The sequence below is a fragment of the Talaromyces proteolyticus genome, assembly GCF_021365285.1.
Source record: "Talaromyces proteolyticus strain PMI_201 chromosome Unknown BGW36scaffold_8, whole genome shotgun sequence".
NCBI lineage: Eukaryota > Fungi > Ascomycota > Eurotiomycetes > Eurotiales > Trichocomaceae > Talaromyces > Talaromyces proteolyticus.
Genome location: NW_025764284.1, coordinates 981,989 through 1,004,575, shown reverse-complemented (window position 1 = coordinate 1,004,575; position 22,587 = coordinate 981,989). Strand labels below are relative to the sequence as shown.

The 22,587-nt window shown below is 49.9% G+C and overlaps 3 protein-coding genes across 3 annotated transcripts; 2 read left to right on the top strand and 1 right to left on the bottom strand.

The window, feature by feature from the left end:
* Positions 1 to 1,183: 1,183 nt before the first annotated feature.
* On the bottom strand, positions 1,184 to 2,685 carry BGW36DRAFT_418029 (RTA1 domain protein; the record flags this gene model as incomplete). The annotated part of the gene is made up of 5 exons (XM_046219405.1): positions 2,648 to 2,685; positions 2,402 to 2,558; positions 1,938 to 2,341; positions 1,227 to 1,874; positions 1,184 to 1,205 (listed from the first exon to the last, which is right to left on the bottom strand). Exons 3-5 carry the CDS (start codon positions 2,270 to 2,272, stop codon positions 1,184 to 1,186), a joined length of 1,005 nt encoding a protein of 334 aa, XP_046070356.1. The 5' UTR covers positions 2,273 to 2,341; positions 2,402 to 2,558; positions 2,648 to 2,685.
* Positions 2,686 to 2,766: 81 nt separating this feature from the next.
* BGW36DRAFT_429095 (uncharacterized protein) lies at positions 2,767 to 19,388 on the top strand (the record flags this gene model as incomplete). The annotated part of the gene is made up of 3 exons (XM_046220640.1): positions 2,767 to 7,468; positions 7,537 to 15,017; positions 15,063 to 19,388. 3 exons carry the CDS (start codon positions 2,767 to 2,769, stop codon positions 19,386 to 19,388), a joined length of 16,509 nt encoding a protein of 5,502 aa, XP_046070355.1.
* A 1,175-nt stretch (positions 19,389 to 20,563) lies between these two features.
* Positions 20,564 to 22,266, top strand: BGW36DRAFT_398499 (cytochrome P450 3A31; the record flags this gene model as incomplete). Its single annotated transcript, XM_046218417.1, has 3 exons — positions 20,564 to 20,614; positions 20,680 to 20,830; positions 20,885 to 22,266. 3 exons carry the CDS (start codon positions 20,564 to 20,566, stop codon positions 22,264 to 22,266), a joined length of 1,584 nt encoding a protein of 527 aa, XP_046070354.1.
* Positions 22,267 to 22,587: the final 321 nt, after the last annotated feature.

The following is a 22,587-nucleotide window of genomic DNA, read 5'->3' as shown; positions in this document are numbered from 1 at the left end:
CTTGAAACTGGCGTCGCTACCAGCGTATCCACTATCCAATCAAATAGGCTGGGACAAAAAGACTATTTTTAAAATATTGTGACAGATCGAGGCATGGCCCCTCGTAGAGTTTTATGCAAATCCCTGGCGATGTAATAAACGTATCGTCAACCAACATGAAGCATTTTCATCAAGCGATTGTGATTGCAAACGCTGTGTCAGCCTTGTACCAAAAAAGTGTTTGACGCAATCAAACTATTTTCGAATACAGAGGGCTTATAAACATGGCCTCTTTTGGCAATCTAGAGTTTGAATTTATCTCGGCAGGCTCCTGTCCGTGTAAGGCACAGGGCTAAAGAAAAGAGATAATCATATCTATGTTCTACCTATAAACAAATTTACGTGCAACGGTGCCGCTTTATGCTCAGCCTAACTCACAGAGCGCCCACGGAGCGATTACTGAGCAAGGTCTGAGCAAGCCAGAGAATTAGGGAAGCTCAGTGAGCGTTCCTATTTCTGCGAGGGGCTGTCTACTCTTCTTTACATTCTTATTTATGCACTAACAAGGTCAGAGTTACTGCATAAGGCTTCCCATTATGACAATGATTTCTCTCTCTTTCATAGTTCTTTTTTATGCTCATTATGTTGAGGAATGCTGTAGTCAATGTTGAATATTGGGAGAAGACTTTTATGCTCTGATTGATTATTGTTGAATACTATGATGATCCTTTGGAGAATTTGGGGTTAGAGTTAGGGCTAACTCCCAGGACAGGTGCCAGTGTCGACATAATATGACAGCGGAGCTCGTGGACTACACAGCGTAGGGTTTCGCGATTTCTTCATAATATCCTAAAGAAAGTGCATGGAATGCGACAAAAAAAAGTCGGATAGGATGTACGATTCCCCAAGAAAGAGGGAGGAGGAGGAGACATATTATCTTAGAACACTATCTCTACGCTTCCGATCACTTGAAAATGTCAGATCGTAATTTGAATTTCATTCTTTTACTTGAAATGAGTAGTCTAGGATTGCTGTTCAACTGGCGTCTCATGAATCATGTATTGTTGTGTGTTTGCATATCGCACGACGTCCCTAATGACGAAGGATCTCAGAACCGTCTCCAGCACTGCTGCTTCGGCTGTTGTTCGATAATTTATAGAACGGTCCGTTTTTATTCCTTCCGTTCAGTCTGTCGTAAGCAACTTTAGTGTTCGGTTTTGCTCAGCCTGTTGGCCTGGAATACGGACCTGTAGGACCCTTCTTCTGAAGAACTATCTCGATTGTTTTGCTTCCAGCTCGCCATTGCCCACGCTTTTCTTCCAATTATCAAGCCCGGGTGGAAGAAGGTGAGAAGGCCGCATGCTAGGACCATCATGGCCCCTTCCAGCACCATGAACGTAATCTGGTCGTTGGCCAGCGCACCACCGAACCCGTTCGATAGCTCGGCGCAACGAAAAACAGACCGCACAAAGATAAATAGGCCTGCAAAGAAGAAGGCGATCATGAAGAAGGGCTGGAAGAACCGACGCGACCGTAGTGATTCAAATGTCCGGTTCATTGGTTCATTCCTTGGAGGGCTATGGATAACGCGCCACCAAAGGTCGAGACTCAACAGACCAAACAGTGCTAGAGAAAAGACCTGCCAGGCGAGCCCGCCGACCATTGTATGAACGCCAGCGTTCTGTAGTGACGAGTAAGCCGACGCAACCGAGGCAACAGCGCCGCCAACTGCTTGCAGGACTAGGGCAATCACGTCGAAAGTGATGAAGACGTAGGTATAGATCTGCGGGCGGAAGCGCGCTTTGTCCCGTCCATAAATGATGATTAGACGCGACAGTGTGAGGTAGATGGCTGCAGAGAAGAAGGCCGGCCCGATTGTAAGACAGACCAGGTACCTGATGGGTAAGGCATCGGGTGTCAGTTGCAGTCATGGACATCACCACAGCGTATCTACTTACATCAGGAACCACGAGAAAGAAAACATATCAGCCCTCAGAAGAAGGCGACCGACATACCCGATTATTTCGAGCAGCAAACCTATAGTCATAGCGACCAAGAAGCCCCATGTCTTGTGCTGGATAGCGAAGAAGAGCTGCAGGACAAGGCATAGGCCGAAGATAGCTGTGAACAGCACATTACCAGCCAGGGATGGATAGTATCTCACCCAGGAGAGCTGAACACCATCGAGGACGAGAGGGCAGGTGCAGGAAGTACACAGAGAGGTATCGTTAAGGAGTGTCTGGTTGAATGTTTCGAGGGTGACATTGCTCCAGTCAGTGGTGCAGCCCGACATGGTAGCTGCACAAGATAGGGTTTCTGGTGGTGTTCTTGGATTGAGTGAGATGGCTGATACAAATTGTTACTTGATAAATGAGAATTAGAGGGCTGCCTAAGATGAGGATGGAGGCGGCGCGTTACTCACGATTGCTTACTATGCAATGTGAAACCGCATAGTAAGCAACTCCCCGGCAGGAATAGCAGCATTCGAAAAAAGAGTAAACCGCATCGTCCGATTACAACTAAATATAGTAAATCACACTACTCAGTCGCAACCAAATAGTAAACTGTGAAGCTGCATACTATGCATTTTTGTTAGATTAAAAGTAGATATTCTACCTATAGGTCACAGGGCGAACACCTTAGAAAGACATATGTAGCACCTACCTACCTTCCTACCTTCGTTCCATAGCATTAACATCTCGGATGGATGCCGTAGCTGCCTAAAATCTATTTCTGGAAATTGATGTAGGGCCCTGTAGGTACATTGGATACTCGACTTAGCTCTCCATGGATTCGCGGACCACATCTATCGTGCTCATCGAGCATGTCCACTCATTCTGTCGCAAGAGGCCCGAGGTTGGGCTCTCGACCCTGGTCAATGCGGTCTGGGCCATTGTTATCTGGCAGTACACAGGACTGGAAGACGTCCGCTTTGTCACTGCCGCTCTGTGGAAGCAGGATGCCGATCTCAAACACTATGTTTGTGCGGCGCATGTCGATGGCAATGTGGGGCTATCTGATTTGATGCAACAGATACAACACGGCACCAAGGAACTGGCATCCGACCAGCTCCCTCTGGTCCCCTCAAGGACGGAAGACGCCAATGTGTCGTTGCTCCAGTCCTTGACGACACTCACTACAAACAAGAATTATCTCGAGACGGATCAGACCCGCCCTTTCGTCGCTAGCGCACCCGTCGAGCTCGTGGCAGTCCCCTCCACCTCCGGGGGCCTAGAAGTTGTAGTGCGCTTCTCGCCAATAGCGATTGACCGGGAGCAAGCCGATCTCCTTGTGGCTGCTTTCGCGCATATAATTGCTGCAGTCACACATGTCGGCCGCTGGGAAGACACGCTAGGGTCCTTAGATCTAGTTAGCGACTACGACAAGGCAAAGCTCTGGGCCTGGAATAGCGCCCTACTTCCTGAGACAGTCGAAGCATGCGTGCACACCCTCTTCCGGCAGCGGACCCAAGAGGAGCCTGAGATGATCGCCGTGGACGCATGGGATGGGCACTTTACATATGCCGAACTAGATGACATCTCGGATCGCATCGCAGCTTGGCTAGGGCGCGATGAGGGTATCCTGCCGGAGTCTATCGTACCCTTGTGCTTCGAAAAGAGCTGCTGGGCGATTGCGGCTCTCATGGGGGTTATCAAGGCAGGCGGCGCCATTGTATTTATTGATCCGGCACAACCCGCTAGTCGCAGAGGAGAGATTCTGGCCCAGATCCAAGGCCAATTTGTCCTGACCTCGAGGACCCAATCCGAGGCGTGGGGAAAGGAGGTGGGCGTGAGGACGGCCATCGTCGACGAGCAATTCGTGGCCTCCTTGACAGTGAACGATGTGTATGAAATCCCTCCTCAGTCAGGGGTCACGCCAGCAAACCTTCTTTACCTCATCTTCACCTCTGGTAGCACGGGCAAACCCAAAGGCTGTCTCATTCCGCACCAGGCCTTCGTATCAGGTGCACTCCAGCACGCGACAAAATCTAATTTATCTCGCGGAAGCCGCATTCTGCAGCTAGCCTCATACAGTTTCGACGTCAGCATGTTGGAGATCCTGACCGCACTCATGTCTGGTGCGTCTGTGTGCACGCCGGACATGTCCACCATAGCAACGCAGGGTCTCCATCCAATCTTCGAACGCTTCGCCATCACCTGGGCATTCCTGACACCATCTCTGGTCAAACTGCTCCGGCCCGAGATGGTGGTGCCCACGCTCAAAACCCTGGCCCTTGGAGGCGAGCCACTCCATAAAGTTGACATCGAGACTTGGGCACCGCATCTCCAGCTCATCAATGGTTACGGGCCCTCTGAGTGTTCCGTAGCCGCGGCCGGAGATCCACACTTGAAACCGACAAGCGACCCATCCAATATCGGCCGCTCTGTTGGCGGTCTATGTTGGATTGTCAACGCCGAAAATCATGACCGTCTCGTTCCTCTGGGTGCTGTTGGTGAGCTACTGATTTCAGGCCCCATTTTGGCCAGGGGTTACTTGAACGATGCTGAGAAAACGGCCGCATCTTTTATTGAGAACCCATCGTGGACTAGTGACAGCTGGTCTCTCACCACTACCTCATTCACGACGACCGGCTTAGTTTCGAACGGAAATAATAACCAAAAGCCCATGCGTTTCTACAAAACTGGCGACTTGGCTAGATTCAACATCGACGGCACTATACAGATCCTGGGCCGCAAAGATACCCAGGTAAAACTACGTGGGCTGCGCGTCGAGCTGGGAGAAATCGAGCACAACATCGCACTACATCCTTATGTCAAACATGCCACTGCCTTCCTACCCAAGAGCGGGCTGTGTAAGGAGAAAATCGTCACCGTTTTATGTCTCAATGACTTCTCTAGCGAGTCAAAGCCCGGGGACCCTGATGCACTGATCGAAGTGTTGTTGGAAGACGAATGGCCTGCAATCAAACAGCAGGCTGACGCCGTTCGTAGCCACCTGAGAGACTGCGTTCCAGAGTATATGGTCCCAACTGTGTGGATCGTGATCAAGGCCTGGCCGCTACTGCTCTCGGCAAAGCTCGATCGGAAAAGGGTCCTGAACTGGCTATTGAACATTGACCAGGGGTTGCACAATAACATAATGGGTTTCCTCGGTCACGAGGAGGATGGAAACGAAGCCGAATCAAATCCTGTGTCCGAGGCCGAGCGTACTCTTCGTGACGTATTCTCTCGTGCTCTCAAGACTTCCGCCCACAATCTGCCTCTAGACAAGTCCTTTATTGCGCTCGGCGGTGACAGTCTCGCTGCTATGCGTGTTGTCTCCGAGTGCAAAAGGGCCGGCTATGCCATCGACATCCGAGACCTGCTTACAAGTAAAGGCATCACGGAGCTGGCTGGCCGCGTGGAACACTCGAAGCAGTCTGAAACCTCGTTCCCACTTTCTATGGCCCAGCAACTATGCCTCGGCTGCTTTTACAGCGGAGATGAAGATGAGGAGGATAAGATGCAAGCGAATCATTGTACCCAGAGCCTTCTCCTGAGACTCGACAACGCCGTCTCTACCGCCCAGGTCAAAGCTGCTCTGGGAACCATCGTTAATCGTCACGCCATGTTGCGAGCACGCTTTTTCGAGGCTAATGACGGCACCGTCATGACGTATAGGCAAACGACAAGCCCTCTTACCGAGGGCTTGTATCGTTACAAAGATCACCTTATAGAACACTCAGAACAAATTGAGGGCATTGCGGCAACTGCTCGGCGCGCTGTGGAACTCTCAGGGCCTGTTTTCTCAGCAGATCTGATAAGTGGGAGCGGAAAACAGCTGTTGCTTCTGATGGCACACAATGCCGTCGTCGACTCTACATCCTGGTCTATCATCGTCCAAGATCTTCAGATGTGTCTGAGTCTCGCTGATGGCCCTCTTCCCGATAGTGAAACGCCGAGACCAGTATCTTTCCAGACCTGGGTCGAGTTGGAGAGAGAAACATACGAGAAAGGAACGTCGGCAGATCATACAGGCATTCTCACACCTTTAGGACCTAAACTAGACTATTGGGATATGCAGGAGAGCGCAGGCGATATGGTGGAACAAACATTGGAAGTCGACAAGGCCACAGCCGCTTTGTTGTTGGGCACCAAAATACATAAGGCCTGCCGTACTGACGCTGTAGATTTCCTAATAGTAAGTCTGCTCCTCACATTTAACTACAGCATCACCGACCGAGAGACCTTGCCTTCCTTGTCTCTATGGGAGGATGAGCGTGGACCTGCATCTCGAGACCTAGGTATCGACCTCGCCACAACCATTGGTCAATTTGAGACAGTGCGCCCGTTAGTACTCAACACGGATGACATGAGGACCAAGGACGAACTTGTAGGTATACTGAAGAGTGTCAAAGATGCCCGCCGACTGGTAGGAGCGGGAAGAAGCGATACTAGCCGTCGCAGCTCAGACATCTCACTGCGCTACCGAGACCTGTCAAACGTCCTTGATAGCCCTAATGATCTTCTTCAGAGTGAGCCACGTCCCTCATTTCTTCCTTTAGCAGTGGAGAACCTTCGACAGACAAGCTTAATTTCCATTATGGCCGAGGCTATCGATGGGCGGATTCAGCTCGCCTTTTCATACAACAAGCATATCAAAGATTCAGATCAGATTAGCGCCTTGATTGCGGCGGTGCCGAAAACGCTTATGTCACTCGTCGCCAGGATGGTTGATGCCCCTAAGGAATTCACCCTTTCAGACTTCACATTATTGCCAGAGCTAACCTACAGCGGACTAGAGAAACTAATCAACGAACAGCTACCTCGGAGTGGACTCGATCCTCTCTTGATTGAGGACATGTATCCATGCTCTCCTATGCAGCAGGATCTCCTGCTCAGCCAGACCCGGTCCAGTGATGGCATGTACGAGTGCTACCACATCGCAGAGCTGAGGCCACGTGATTCAAAGATCTCGGTAGACATTGATAGGCTTTTAGAAGCTTGGGTACAAGTCGTGCAACGGCATGCGTCTCTGCGGACGATCTTCATTGAGAGTACCGACGGCCAAGAGGCTCTGTTCAATCAAGTCGTACTTACCCACGTCCGGCCGAGCGTATCTATTGTAGATTGCGACAATAACTCGACTGATGAGATTGGGATGGTGCTTGCCAACCAAGCCCCTATTGCCATCTCATTCCGGGGACCTCAACCACCTCATCGAATGACCGTCTGCCGCATCTCGGGGGCCAACCGTGTTGTCATCAAGCTGGACATTAATCACGCCATCGTGGACGGTGTCTCTGCAGCAGTCATGCTCCGTGATATGCTGCTTGCGTACGACGGTTTAGAATTTACGGAGTCAGCGTTACCGTTCCGCAATTACATCGCTCACATCTGCCAGACATCCCTGGCTTCGTCTATCAGCTTCTGGGTAGAAAATCTAAACGGCGCAAAACCAACCCTACTACCCAAGATCGCCGCACTGGAGAATCCGAACGATGAAGACAGACAGTTAAATGTCGTATCCGTCCCACTGGAAGATGAAGGTGTCTCGAATGAACGGATTTTCAAATTCTGTCGAAACGCTTCAGTCACGCCGGCTAACGTTTTCCAGACTGCGTGGGCCTTAGTTCTCCGGGAATATGCCGAATCCCCGACGAGGTTTGCTTTGGTTACCTCTCGGCCGGCCGCGACGCCCCATTGCCAGGCATCCAGGATGCGGTGGGCGCTTACTTGACTATGCTTGTCAGTCGTCTTCGTTTCGCTGTAGATGGAAACAAGGCTACCAATTGTGCTGCTACACTCTTGGACGCCGTGCACATCACGGCGGATGACTACGTTAAAGCTCTGCCACACCAGCACGTCGGTCTCTCGAATATACAGCATGCACTGAAGATAGGCGGCGATACCCTATTCAATACGATTGTTACTGTTAACCGTGAAGCTGAAACCCCAGCTGATTCGACGCTTTTATTCAAGAACATTGGGGATCATGAACCCGATGAGTACGCTGTCGTCGTGGACATCCAGTTCACAGGGTTGAGTGCTGTGCGCGCTTCCCTACGCCACTGGACAGATCACCTGACACCTGTGCAGGCACAAAGTATCGCCAGTGCGTTTGGTGGAGCCGTCCAGGCCATTGTATCTCATCCTAACACCCTCATCAGTGAGGTGGATCTCGTAGGCGTGGGCCATATGGATAAATTCCTTTCTTTCAATGCCCACCCCTTGCCACGGGCTAACAGACTGATATTCACGCGATTCGAAGAGCTTGCCCTCACGCAACCTCTGGCCCAGGCCGTGTGCGCGTGGGATGGTGAGTGGTCATATGTACAGCTCGATAAGTTATCAACACGACTTGCCCACTATCTGCGTTCGCTTGGTGTAGGACCTGAGGTCGTGGTGCCACACTGCTTTCAAAAATCAGGTTGGGCTATTGTTACATGCATGGCGATCCTTAAGGCTGGTGGTGCCTTTGTCGGGTTAGACCCTACACATCCAAGGCAACGATTGCAGGGACTTGTCCGTGAGACTGGAGCTAAGGTCGTGTGCCTGGCTCCGCAGAACTCGCACTTATTTGAAGAAAGGGAAAGCGGTGATCTAAAACTAAGCATTGTTGAAGTGACACTCGAGTTTGTCGCTGGGCTACCATTCAAACCAGGCCGTCCATGCACCTCCATTAAGCCAAACAATGCAGCTTGCGTGGTCTTCACATCTGGCACAACAGGGAGACCGAAGGCTGTGGTGGTGGAACATGCATCTATGGCGACCTTGTCAGACTTAATGGGTCCAGCTGTGCGCATTGGCCCCGAGGCACGTGTGTTTCAGTTTGCCAGCTATACTTTTGATACGTCAAATCAGGATATCTTCACAACGCTCCAACGCGGCGGATGCGTGTGCGTGCCATCTGAAGAGGATCGTGTCGATGACCCGGCTGGGGCAATTAACCGGCTAGGTGCTAATCACGCCCACTTAACAAGCACTGTGATCAGCCTATTGCACCCCGAGCAAGTCCCACATCTCAAATGGCTCTTCAGCGCTGGCGAATCTCTCACACGGGAGAACGTCGAGGTATGGGCTCCGGCTGTTGAGCTCTTCAACAGCTACGGGCCTGCCGAAGCGTCTGTCGCCGTCACTTGCACCCCTACCCGGCTCGACGCTCATGCAAGCCCAGCCAATATTGGAAAGTCATTTGGCTGCTGGGCTTGGATTGTAGACGTGACTAACCATCACAAGCTCGTGCCCTTAGGCGCTGTAGGCGAGCTCCTGATAGAAGGCCCACTACTTGCGCGACACTACCTTAACAATGAATCCCAGACAAACGCGGCTTTTATTGAGAATCCTATGTGGGCAAAGAGCATGACACAGGAGCCTTACAGTAACAGGCGATTCTACCGAACTGGCGATCTGTGCCGTGTCAACACTGATGGCAGCCTCACCATTATCGGCCGTCGAGACACTCAGATCAAGATCCACGGGCAACGTGTCGAGCTTGACCAGATCAAGTACGAGGTTCAGGAGCAGCTTGCCCAGCTGGGCGAGCCCAGCCTTGTCTCGGTCGATGCTTTGATGCTTCCGCAGATCACAAAGAAAGACAAAATACTCGTCGCGTTTGTTCAGTTCCTCAACCACTCCTCTGATCTGCCCCTACCCTCTACTGATGAACTAGCCATTCCGATGAGTGACAACCTCTCTGGCGTGTTTGTTGACCTGCAGCGTTCTCTGAAAACATCACTCCCCAAATATATGGTCCCTGCCATGTTTGTTCCTATTACTGAGACTCCACTAACTGCTAATGGCAAGCTAGCTCGGAATATCCTGTGTGAAACAGTGACTGGCTTCTCCGATGCAGATGTGGCTCGCTACATGCTCCAAGATGATAGCCCTAAAACGGCTGCCAGGACACCCCACGAGCAGCTGCTGCAGGCCGTCTGGAGCAAAGTCTTGTCCATCCCTATTGAAAAGGTGGGCGTTAATGATGACTTCTTTCAACTCGGAGGTGACTCCGTCGTTGCCATGCGACTTGCAGCTGCCGCACGGATGGAAGGCCTGTCCTTGGCTGTAGCTGATATTTTTGCTTCTCCCATCCTGTCAGACATGGCTAGGGTGGCACGAACTGCCGATGGAGCCGATTCCCGTCAGATGGAAGAGGAGGAGACATTTGATCTCCTTCCTCTATCATCGCCGTCGCCCTCGACTTCTGAGGGTATGGGCACAATCCGCACCGAAGCCGCAGCACAATGTGGAGTCAACCCTGAGACGGTTGTGGACTTGTACCCATGCACACCCTTGCAAGAGGGCCTTATAGCACTCTCAATGCGGCAGACAGGAGCATACAAAGACCAACGTATCTTGCGCCTTACGGATCCGAATTACTCAGTCGCCCGATTCCACCGTGCAGTTGATGCTGTCGTAAGCGCCGAACCTATCCTCCGCACGCGGTTTGTGAGCACAGCTGCAGCAGGAATGCTCCAGGCTGTACTGAACGCCAAAGTTGAATGGGTTGAGCGCGACGATTTGACCGCATACCTCAAAGAGGATTTGGATAAGGCCGTGACATATGGCAGCCCTCTAGTACAGCTGGCGCTTATTGACGAGCATAGGCAAGATGGGGAGCGCTACATAGTATGGTCGGGCCACCATGCGATGTGCGATGGCTTCAGTATGGACATCACATTTGAACAGATCGCTTATGCTATGGCGCATGAAGGGGCTGTGATGCCTAAGCCGGTGCCTTTCAAAAACTTCATCCGCTTTTTGCAAAACCAGATCAGTGACGATTCCGCAACTAAGTTCTGGCAAGAACAGTTCCCCGCTAACAAGGATATACCATCAAAGTTTCCTCCCGTGCCACTTGGGCACCAGGTTGTTCCTCATCGTGCCTGCCAATCGCAGCTGCATGTGGCTCGTCCGTCTGGGAGTAAAATCTCCGTGACGAACTACCTACGCGCCGCATGGGGGCTTGTCGTGGCGCGACACCTTGACAGTTCAGACGTTATCTTCGGAGCGACCCTATCAGGTAGAAACGCGCCGGTTCAAAATATCTCTACGATAAACGGTCCCACAATGACCACTGTTCCCTTTCGCATGACAGTGCCTTTAGACGACGGCGAGACAACAATAGCACAATATCTAGAGGCTGTGGAAGAACAAGCCGTGACCATGACGCCCTTTGAGCACACCGGTCTGCAAAATATCCAACATATCAACGAGCATTCACGAGCGGCGATTAACAATATGGTGCATAGATTTGCCGTTGAGTTGAAGCCGAGTGACGCTATTGAGGCTTTTGATGGTATAGAAATCGTTTCTGCCGACCTGCCGAATGGATTTTATACGGACCCCTTGGTCATTCGCAACTACGCCCATGATGACGGGTTAACCATCGACGTCGAAGCCAAGTACGACTACACCCTGATTTCGTGTGACGAGATGCGCAGGCTACTGGACCAATACGCCCATGTTGTGCAGCAGCTGATCAATAGCCCCGAAAAGCGTCTTCGCGACATTCAGTTTATCAGTCCCAAGGATATAGAAGAGATCATTAAATGGAACGGCGAGCTACCTGAAACGGTTCAAGAATGTGTACACAGTCTGATAGCTGAACAAACAACAAAACGCCCCGAAGCTGAGGCCATATGCGCTTGGGACGGCAGCTATACCTTCGGAGAACTGAACTCGCTGACTGAGCGACTCGCAGCTCATCTCCAGGGCCTTGGTGTTGGCCCAGAAGTGACTATTGCCCTCTGCTTCGATAAGTCTAAATGGAACGTGGTGTCTATGCTGTCCATCTTGAAAACAGGCGCCAGCTACACAGCACTGAATCCTGAATACCCGGCCGCTCGCTTGCAGAGTATTATCCAGGATGTCCAAACGCCCATAGTCCTTTGTTCCCCGCAACATGTCAACAAGTTCGCTAGCATGGAGCCTTTGATTATGCGTATTAACGACGACTTCTTGGAATCTCTACCTGAGCCTAAGGTTACCGTCACATCTGCTGTCCAGCCATCTAATGCAGCATTTATCGTTTTGACATCAGGCAGCACTGGTAAGCCTAAGGGTGCTGTCGTCGAGCACCGTGGCATCGTGTCCATGCAGTACTACGAGGGACCCCATGTGGGTATGGGTCCTGACACTCGAACTCTACAATTCGCTGCACATGTCTTCGACGTGTCCAATTCCGAGGTTTTTACGACCTTGATGCGCGGTGGCTGTGTATGTATACCTTCTGAGACAGAGCGGATGAATGATCTTGCTGGTGCAATTAACAAATACAACGTAAATTGGTCCTTCCAAGTCCCAACCACCGCGGATACACTAGACCCAAGCCAAGTCCCCGGCTTGAGGTATCTGGTCTTAGGCGGAGAAGCCATCAGTCAAGGCTTATGTGACCGATGGGCTCCTGAAGTCACACTACTGAACTCATATGGTCCCTCCGAATGCAGTATCTGGACGAGTGCCTCCCATCTTGCTCCCGGGACCTCTTCACCTAACAACATCGGTCGTGGCCTTGGTTGCCGAACATGGATCACGGATAAGAACGATCACAACTCCCTTGTACCTATTGGTTGCGTTGGAGAATTGTGTGTTGAGGGTCCGATCGTCACAAGAGGATACAAGGCTAATCTCAAACAAACAGCCGCTGCCTACATTCAGAACCCAGCCTTTGCATTAGAATTAGGTATTCTAGGCATGCGCATATATAAGACGGGTGACCTAGTCAAGTATGACTCGGACGGCACTCTACTCTATGTTGGGCGCAAAGATAGCCAAGTTAAGGTCCGTGGGCAGCGTATCGAGCTGAGCGAGGTTGAACAGAATATCGTGGCCAACGGTATTCAGACCGACGCTGTCGTAGTCGAAAAAATATTACAGGGTGGGGACGCAGATCGCGTTGCTCTAGTAGCATTCTGTATACTGAACAGCACAGACCGACCTAGCTCTATTAGCTCTGACTCAGGTTATACATCCGTGGAAACCAATGAGGAAGAAGAGAAGACACCGCAAGATGACTTAGAACCTATGCGAGATCAACTGGTCGTTCTCCGGCGCAACCTACTTGACACCATACCTACCCACATGGTGCCATCTTTCTTCATTCCACTTCGTTCCATGCCCGTTACGCAGACGGGAAAGAAGGACCGCAAAGCGCTCCGAGAACTCGGTGCCTCCTTGTCCCAGCAACAGTTGCAGCGGTATGCTCTGGATGATGATGACGATGATGACACCGATAAATTGGGTAGAGCTTGCACCAGTGATGCTGAGAGGCGGCTCCGGTCTTTATGGGCCGAAGTTCTCGGCATTGCCAAAGAGGAGTCTATCTCAGCCCAAGACAATTTCTTCCTCAAAGGAGGGGATTCAATCCAGGCAATGCGACTAGCAGCTGCAGCGCGCCGACAAGGCAAGATGCTAGCAGTTGCTGATATGTTCCGTATGCCACGACTATTTCAGATGGCCGAGCTCTGGGAGCATGGTAATAACCTTGAAGGGGCAGCCATCCCCCCATTCTCGCTTCTCAAACCAAATACTATTGGTGATGTACTCCATGAAGCCGCACGTCAATGCAAGGTCGAGAAAACCCAAGTCCAGGATGTTTACCTCTGTTCTCCACTACAGGAAGGCCTTATGGCAGTGTCTACTCGAAAGCCAGGTTCCTACATTTCGACAAGGATTTTCGATCTGCCGCCCACCATCGACATAGGTCGTTTCCAAGCAGCATGGCAGACGGCAGCCGACAGATTTCCCATCTTAAGAACGCGCGTCATCCTCGGTCCTGCCTCCGAGTCCCTTCAGGTCGTGCTCAAGGAGAAACTGGTCTGGGAGACTATCGATGGACAGATCGAGACTATCCTTTCGCAACGAGGCCTCGCGAGTATTGAGTATGGCGGTCGTCTTTGTGCTTTTGCTATTGATGTCCAGGCTCGCAAGTTCATCCTGGTCCTTCACCATGCCCTATATGACGGTTGGAGCGCCACCGTTCTCCTCGAAGCCGTGGAGAAAATATACCAAGGAGAACCATGCCCAACAGGACCATCTTTCAACACCTTCATTCACCATCTCTCCCAAGTTGACAGGCCTAGCTCGGAAGACTTTTGGCGCACCCAACTGAGCGGTGCTCCCGCGCACTTTCCCAGGTTACCGAACAAGACTTACGAGCCGAAGAACAGCGCCAATGTCTCTCATGTTGTCACTATAGAAGAGCAACCAAGTGGTATCCTCAAGTCCACTATTCTCAAAGCCGCTTGGGCCATAGTGAGTGCCCGACATGCTGAATCAAACGATATTAGCTTTGGTGCAGCCCAATCAGGGCGTGACTGTGCGGTTCCGGGTATCGAGCAAATCATTGGTCCTATTGTCACTACAGTCCCCGTGCGTGTGCGTATCGATGACAACGAACCAATCGTTAGTTTCCTTGAACGTATTCAGGATCAATCCATCGCCATGATTGCGTACCAACACGCCGGTGTGCAAGCTCTTCGACAGCAGTTGGGCAAGGAAGTCCAACCAGCACTTGAGTTTACGAGTCTGTTTGAGTTTGGTGAAGATTCAAATGACCAAAGCGACTTCATCACCGAGGTGCAAAGGCCGGAACTTCTGGACGGGTTTTGGTCATATACTATTGTTCTGGAGTGTCATCTTGCTGCGGACGGTGTGACTGTCAACATTTTAGCGAGACATGACCCAGTTGTCATTCCCACCTACCAGATGGATTGGGTCTGTAAGCAATTTGGTCACATTGTTGGTCAGCTCTGCAGCTTGACTTCCTCATCGACTCAGGTGGTGGGTGATCTTGAGATTTTTGGTCCTTATGATGGCGCCGCAATTGACTTCTGGAACGCAAGATGGCCTTGTGGTGATACGGATGGAAAGACGGTCCACGAAGCGATTGCTGAACAAGGCCGTCTCAATCCTGACAACTTGGCCCTTTCAGGCTGGGATGGAGACATGACATACGCCGAGTTAGAGCACTATGCCACAAAACTTGCTAAGAGACTAGTTCGAAGTGGTGTCGGACCAGAAGTTATGGTGCCACTATGCTTCGACAAGTCCAAGTGGGCTATTGTAGCCTCCTTAGCCGTGATAAAAGCTGGAGGAGTGATAGTACATCTCGGACCAACACACCCGGCTAATCACAGGCAGGAGATACTGAAGGCTGCTGAGGCTGAATTTGTATTGGTCTCACCACAGCATGTTTCTCTCTTCCACGGTGCCGCAGTCTGGGTAATGCCGATAGACCGGGAGAGCCTGGATCGGATGGCCGATTTCAACTACCAGCTCCCCAAGGTCGAACCCTCAAATGCCGTCTATGTATGCTTTACATCAGGCAGTACAGGCAAACCTAAGGGAATTGTAGTTGAGCACCGAAATATGCGCATGAGTGCTCAGGCACACGGAGCTCAATTCAAGATCAACCCCGGAACCAGACTTTTCAATTTCTCTGCTTACACATTTGATATCAGCCTTGGGGATATTTTTATTTCTCTACAGCGCGGGGCCACAATCTGCACACCGTCCGAGTGGGAGCGCCTGAACGAATTGGCCGGCGCTATCACCAAGTACAAGGCGAACTTCATGTCAGTAACCCCATCAGTAGCTAAGCTACTCACTCCGGAACTAGTTCCAACACTGCGCACGCTTGTTCTCGGCGGCGAGGCACCTACCCAAGACAACATCAAAACATGGTCTGATAAGTTGGACCTAATCCTGATTTGGGGACCAGCTGAGACAACCATCTACGCCTCTGCTACGCCGCCGACAACGCAAAATACAAGTGCACAGGAGCTGGGTAACCCTATGGGCTCTGTAATGTGGCTATGTGATCCAAACGACCACAATAAGCTGGTGCCTTTAGGCTGCGTGGGTGAAATTGTTGTCGAGGGTCCGCTTGTCTCGCGCGGCTATCTCAAGGACGAGGAAAAGACGGCCGCTGCATATATTCAAGATCCAGCATGGATTGGAGAAAAAGATGAAAATGATAATACGAAGCCACGGAATATGTATAAAACCGGCGATTTGGGGCGCTACAATGCCGATGGCTACATATTATTCTCAGGTCGGAAAGATAACCAGGTTAAGCTACATGGTCAGCGAATGGAACTTGATGAGGTGGAACATACCATGTTAGCACACGAGACTGTAAGGCAGGCAGTGGCGCGCATTCCTCGCAATGGTCCGCTTAAGGATAAGCTGGTTGCCATGCTAAGCCTCAATCTTGTCGAGTTCTTACAGAAAAGTTCACCCATTGCAAATCAAATTGTTGTGCTGGATAAATTCAATACTTATGACACCAATATTGGCAAGGAGCTTGGTGCAGTACGCCGGTTGCTTGAAGACAATCTGCCTGGCTATATGGTACCAAGTATCTGGATCTGTGTTGAAGCCGTCCCACTAAACAATAATTCCAAGGTTGACCGAAAACTCATCGATTCATGGCTTCAAGAAGTGGATCAAGCTACTTACGACACGCTGCTTCGCAAAGAAGCTGAGAGCAAAGGAGATGAAGAGATCCATCGTCCATCGACTGCTGTGGAGCAAATCTTGAGCGACCTCATTAGCCAAATTCTCGGACTAGACTCGGATTCACTCAATCTCAACCGCTCATTCCTTAACCTTGGTGGTGATTCCGTCTCAGCCATGCAGTTGCGCAGCAAAAGCCGCGCCAAAGGGGTAGAAGCTTCCATGTCGAACATCATCAAAAGCAAGAGCATAGTTGAGCTCGCTTCCAAGTCGGTATATACTAAACCAACACCCGAGGAAGTTCTAGGCGGGTCTTTCGCACTATCCCCAATCCAGAAGATGTATGTCGATTTGGTTTCCTCTTCTGCGGATGCAGACATTAGTCACTTCGACCAAAGCATACTCCTACAGGTGAACAGCCCAGTTTCAGCAGGCGCATTGCAAAAGTCCCTGGCGCAGATCGTGCAACGGCACTCGATGCTTCGTGCTAGATATTCTCGAGACGAAAGTGGAGAATGGTATCAGTACCTTGCTGAGGATAAAGACACGACTGAGACATTTCATTTCAGTAGCGAAGAGGTGGAGGACGGCTATGAAGTATCAAGGATACTAAGAAGCTTCGGCTGTTTCTTTGACATCCAAAAAGGCCCTGTTTTCTCTGCTCACGTTTTCAATCTCCGTCTAGAACGGACACAATTACTTTTTGTCCGAGCTCATCATCTGGTGGTCGATGTGGTCTCGTGGCACATCCTCCTCGGCGACCTGGAGCTGCTGATTGCCACTGGCAGCTTTGCGACCCCCCCTCCTCTATCTTTCCAGAGTTGGCTAAGCATGCAAAAGGAGATGGCCGAGTCTACCGAGCCAACTGACTTATTACTATTTGACGCCATCAACATACCCGCGGCCGATTTTGAATACTGGGGAATGGCGGGAGAAGACAACTACAATACATACAGTGATGCCATCCTGACAGAGTTTTACCTCGACGAGGCCATGACGGCCCAATTAATGGGCACTGGCAATGTTGCACAAAGCGCGGCCCCCGTAGATGTTATTTTGGCTGCTCTTATTCACTCATTTTCTCTCGTTTTCTCTGACCGTGCAGCTCCCACAATCTTTTCCGAGGGACATGGTCGCGAGTCTTGGAACGGCAAGGTAAACCCGTCAAGTACAGTGGGATGGTTTACGACAATGAGCCCTCTGCATGTACCTGATACCCAATCATGTGATATTCTCACGACAGTGCAGTCTGTTAAGGACTTGCGACGCCTCCTTCCAGCTAATGGCATGGAATATTTCAGCTCCCGGTACCTCTCTGCCAAGGGACGCGAAGCTTTTGGTTCACATTCCGACATGGAGATAATGTTCAATTACCTTGGCAGATCCTCTGAAGTTGGAAAGGAAAACGCCCTGCTTTCACCTGCAACCTTGCCTGATGGCGCGACATTCGATAAGTTGGTACAGGACGAAAAGCTGCCACGTTGGTCTCTATTTGACATCGTGGCCCTCATTGCAGGTGGTAAGGCTCACATCACCATAGCCTATAACAAGAATATGCAGCACCAGGATAGGATTATCCAGTGGGCAACAATGGCGAAGTCCACATTGATCCATACCATTAAAGCTTTAAGGGATATAGAAAACCACCCGATCAGCCCTAGGCTGTCACCCCCAGCAATGGAGAAGCAAGTCCTGTTTGAGGACGAGGTCGAAGGAATTTATCCTTGCGCACCGGTGCAACAACATATGCTTTCCGCGCGTGAAAAATATCCCGACCGCCAATTGTACGAAATGGAATTTGCTTACAAGGCTGTCACCCTCAATGGTGCCACAGTCAATATAGACAAATTACGCGAAGCATGGAAACAGGTCGTGCGTCATCATGCCGCGCTCCGGACAGTCTTTAGATCTACTTCTTCTGGCTCATACGAACAAATTGTGCTTCGAGACTGGCCTGTCGATGTACCTGTAATTGAGTGCATCAACGAAGAGGAAATGATGGCTCGCATGAATAGCCATATATCAGTCAACTACAGCCTCTCGAGCAAAAAGCCACACATTCAACTCACCTTGTTCGTCACTACAAAAAACAACAAACAGATCATTGCTTTCAAGACCGAAACAGATCATACTCTTACCGATGGTGTCTCCGTCGCTTTAGTCCTCCGTGATCTTGCCCTTGCGTACGAGGGAAGACTTTCAACAGACCCAGCGCCCTCGTTCAGTAGGTACGCATTATGGCTACGTGATATGAGTCAAGAGGAGACGTTGGCAAAGGACATTGCCTACTGGAAAGACTTTGACCGAAGCGCGGGAGCTTCATGCATTCCACACACTCCACCATCCTCGTCATTATCGCAGCCTCGCATCCACAAAGTGAAGACCATCAATCTCGACCAGATTACCACAAGCCGACTGCCAGAATTCTGCGCCACACATGGCGTCACTATGGCTGCCTTCTTGCAGACTGCATGGGGTTTAGTACTTCGAAACCTCACGGGTTCGGACAAAACGCTATTTGCATTCATGACAGCCAATCGCGATGCAAAAGTGGCAGACGCCGGAGAGATAGTAGGTCCGCTCATCAACATGCTTCTTTGCCGAATCGATTTCAGCAATCTGGGCGAGGATGGCATTGGAGAGGTACTGAGGCGAGCACGAGACGATTTCCTGGAGTCACTCGATCACCAATACGGTCTTGCCAAGATGGAAGATATATGGCAGAACCCATCATGGAATTCTCTCATGAGTTTGCAGTACCTAGACTCTAGAGTTAGTCAGACAGAGACTGATCCGACCAGTATTTCTTTTGACCTATTATCTGCGAGAGATCCTACCGCATGGGACGTTTCGATAGGGCTACAGATAAGCCACAATCGGGTAGAAGGCATTACCACTGTCCATGCCGAGCTTGGCTATTGGAGTGACGTTCTCACTGATTCACGGGCGGGAGATGTGAATGCCCTATTTAAAGCATCTGTTCAGAAGTTACTGGATGGACATTCATAGTAATTCATCACTTTTCCTTTTATTCATCGATCTAGTACATGTATTAACATGTGTTTCTGGCGTTTATATAGAAAGGGTGGTATTTTGTCTTGTATATTGATGTTTAAACTGTTGATCCGCCTGTTAAGTAGCTCACCCGTTTATTTTTCATTATTTTGTGATAGCCTCAAGATACGCTTATTGCCTACTTACTCCGGTACGTTTCTTGATGGTTTCATTATTTGAAGGGTGTTATTAACCTAAGTAGCTTCTTTGCCTTCTTCTAGAATAGATTTCACGCACTATATTGCTTATATCGTAGATATGTCTTATATGATAACCACTTTGAAGTCAAAAATGAACGTTATTACCAATGGAAAGCTATATACGACCGAAAGTAGTACACCAGATCGAAGCGAAAAAAGCTCGAGGCAAGCGAGATGACCTTAAAGTACAACTTGGCTACCAAAATGGACCATGACTCTTGCCTTGTAGCGATAAATACGGATTCTGGTTTCCAAATTGCCCCGCGTAGATTTATCTGATAACTTTGCACTCAAAACCCGAGGTTCTGATGCTTGGCCTTTGCTAGGAAGAGTTCTTTCCTTTACCATATGCTTATCTCTACACCTCTGACTTTCTCTTTGGCCTTTGCTTTTCTTCGTAGCCCATGCAGGATTCGGACCAGGAGGTTTCAGAGGAGTAAGCTAAACTGCCTCAAGGTTTTCTATTACTAAATATAGCCACGCAACAAATCCGAGTTTGTTACATACCCTTCAATTATGAAAATGTGTCATGATGGTCATCTTGCAGTGACATCGTACCTTTTCGAGTTAGTAAGATCTTAACAAGGTTCATTCAAGTGCACAATTTCTTTCCCTGGCGCTCAGGTAGCCCCTGACAACCCAACATGTCAGATAGTGCTTGGGCCCATGTTTATCCTTCTCACATGATTGCTTACTATTTCATTACTAGTTGATGCTTCCATAGTAATCGTAGGCTTAGGCGGCTGGGCTCGCATTACCTTTTAATGGTAGAATCCGACTATCGTTACGTATGTTTCATGCAAAAACGCTCCCCTACAGCGTGAAAATATGTGAAACTTAAAAAAACTTTAACAACAAAGATTTGAATTTGGAACACAGAATATCAGATTACTTTGGCATTTTTAATTTGATACTTCGTTACTGAGAACGATGGCAGCCCATAGCAAGCTGTTGGCTGCCGGGGTTTGCTTAGTACTCTTGGTATGATCCATCATTCTCATCTTCCCTGACTCTCGCCCTACTAATACATCAAACCTAAAAATCAGATCGTATGGAGATTGGTATACCTTTGTTTCTTCCACCCTTTGGCCAAATATCCTGGTCCTTTTATTGCCAAGTTCAGCAATCTGTATGGAGCGTACCACGCTTGGAGAGGGGATGCGCACCTTGACATGTGGAGGACCCATGAGAAATACGGTGAGTAAATGTCTTGTATAGTGATAAAAAATATCTATTAATAATGGTAACTAGGTGACTTTGTTCGCCATATGCCCAACACCCTCTTCATTAGGAACTCAGAGGCTTTGCATGCTATCTTCTCTATCAAGCCATCCGTATTGAAAAGCGCGCACTACCGTGTCCTAGAGACCAATGTAGCAAGCACATTTAGCTTACGTGGAGGCCATGATCACCTATGGCGGAGGCGGCTTGTGTCGACAGCCCTCTCTGAAAAAGCCCAACGAGGAATGGACGGCCGTATCGCCGTACATGTTCGTAAGTTCTGTGACATGGTATTCCCTAAGGAAGCCAAAGTGCTGGGCAAGCCTATGGACATGTCCGAGTGGTGTAGCTACCTGACCTTCGATCTGATGGCCGACCTTGTTTTCAGCGCCAGCTATAACCTCTTGGGTAATGAAAGATTCCGCTACATGCCACATGTCATTGACAAGTCCAATGTACGGATGTCAGTGCTCGTTTACATCCCCTTTATCGCTTGGTTTAAGTATATTGATGCCTTTGTTTTCAAAGAGGCCTCTATAGCCCGAAATCGTTTCATGCGCTTCGTCATACGCGCGGTGAGGGAGCGTGCAGACCGTGCCACTGGCAAGTGGTCATCCCAGTCATTGGACCCATGTCCGCCGCGCAACGATATCTACAGCACACTTGCCACGGCCAAGGATCCAGACTCAGGAAAAAGCTTCTCTTCACAGGAAATGGTTAGCGAAAGCATCACATTGGTAGTTGCCGGTTCAGACACAACTTCGACAGCCATATCATCAACATTTTTCTACTTGGCCGACACCAAGCATGCGTACCGCAAGGTGGCTCGAGAAATACGGGAAGCATTTAAGAATAAACCATTCGGAGAGGGGGGGGTGGCCTGGGGCCCAGAATTGTCAGGCTGTGCCTACCTACGAGCTTGCGTGGATGAGGCGCTGCGTATGAGCCCGCCCAACGGAGCTGCCTTGACGAGAGAGGTTATGCCCGGTGGCCTCAAGATCGGGAGGCAGTACATCCCAGCGGGAACGGTTGTCTCTGTACCAGTATACGCCATCCATCACGATCCGCGATACTTCGTGGAGCCATTTTCTTACTATCCTGAGCGCTGGCTTGAGGATGATGGCACCGGTAGCATCAAGCGCGCAAGATCCGTTTTCAACCCCTTCTCGATGGGCATCCGAGGCTGTCTGGGCAGAAATCTCGCATATCACGAAATTCTGACTACCGTTGCCACCGTGCTCTACTTTGGTGACTTCCAATTTGCTGAGGGTGACTTAGGCAAAGTTGGCCGAGGGTCACCACAGGCCCAGTATGGACGACACAGAGAGAATGAGTACCAGCTACGCGACCATCTGTCCGGACAGAAGAATGGACCGTGGCTGCGATTCAGGAGGCGTAATATTGTAGACTAAGTTATTTGAAGGGTTATTATGTTAGTTGTAAATATTGTTGCCTCTCAAATGGCGTCTGCCTTTCAAATTTCGTTGCCTATGGAGTGTTTTTGCGGTTTGTTTTTTCTGTAATTAGAACAGCACCATTACCACGTAGGGTTAATGCAAAATACTACGATACGTGTGTGTTCCACCAGACCAACCATTATTCAAAAATGCAGAATGGCACGCAACCTAACTCATCATGGCTTGAGTACGTACTTCTTGCAAAATACAAACAATAATCAATATGGATAGCCTCCTCTAACCTGTGGGGCATATTCCTCTTTAGTAAGAAATAGT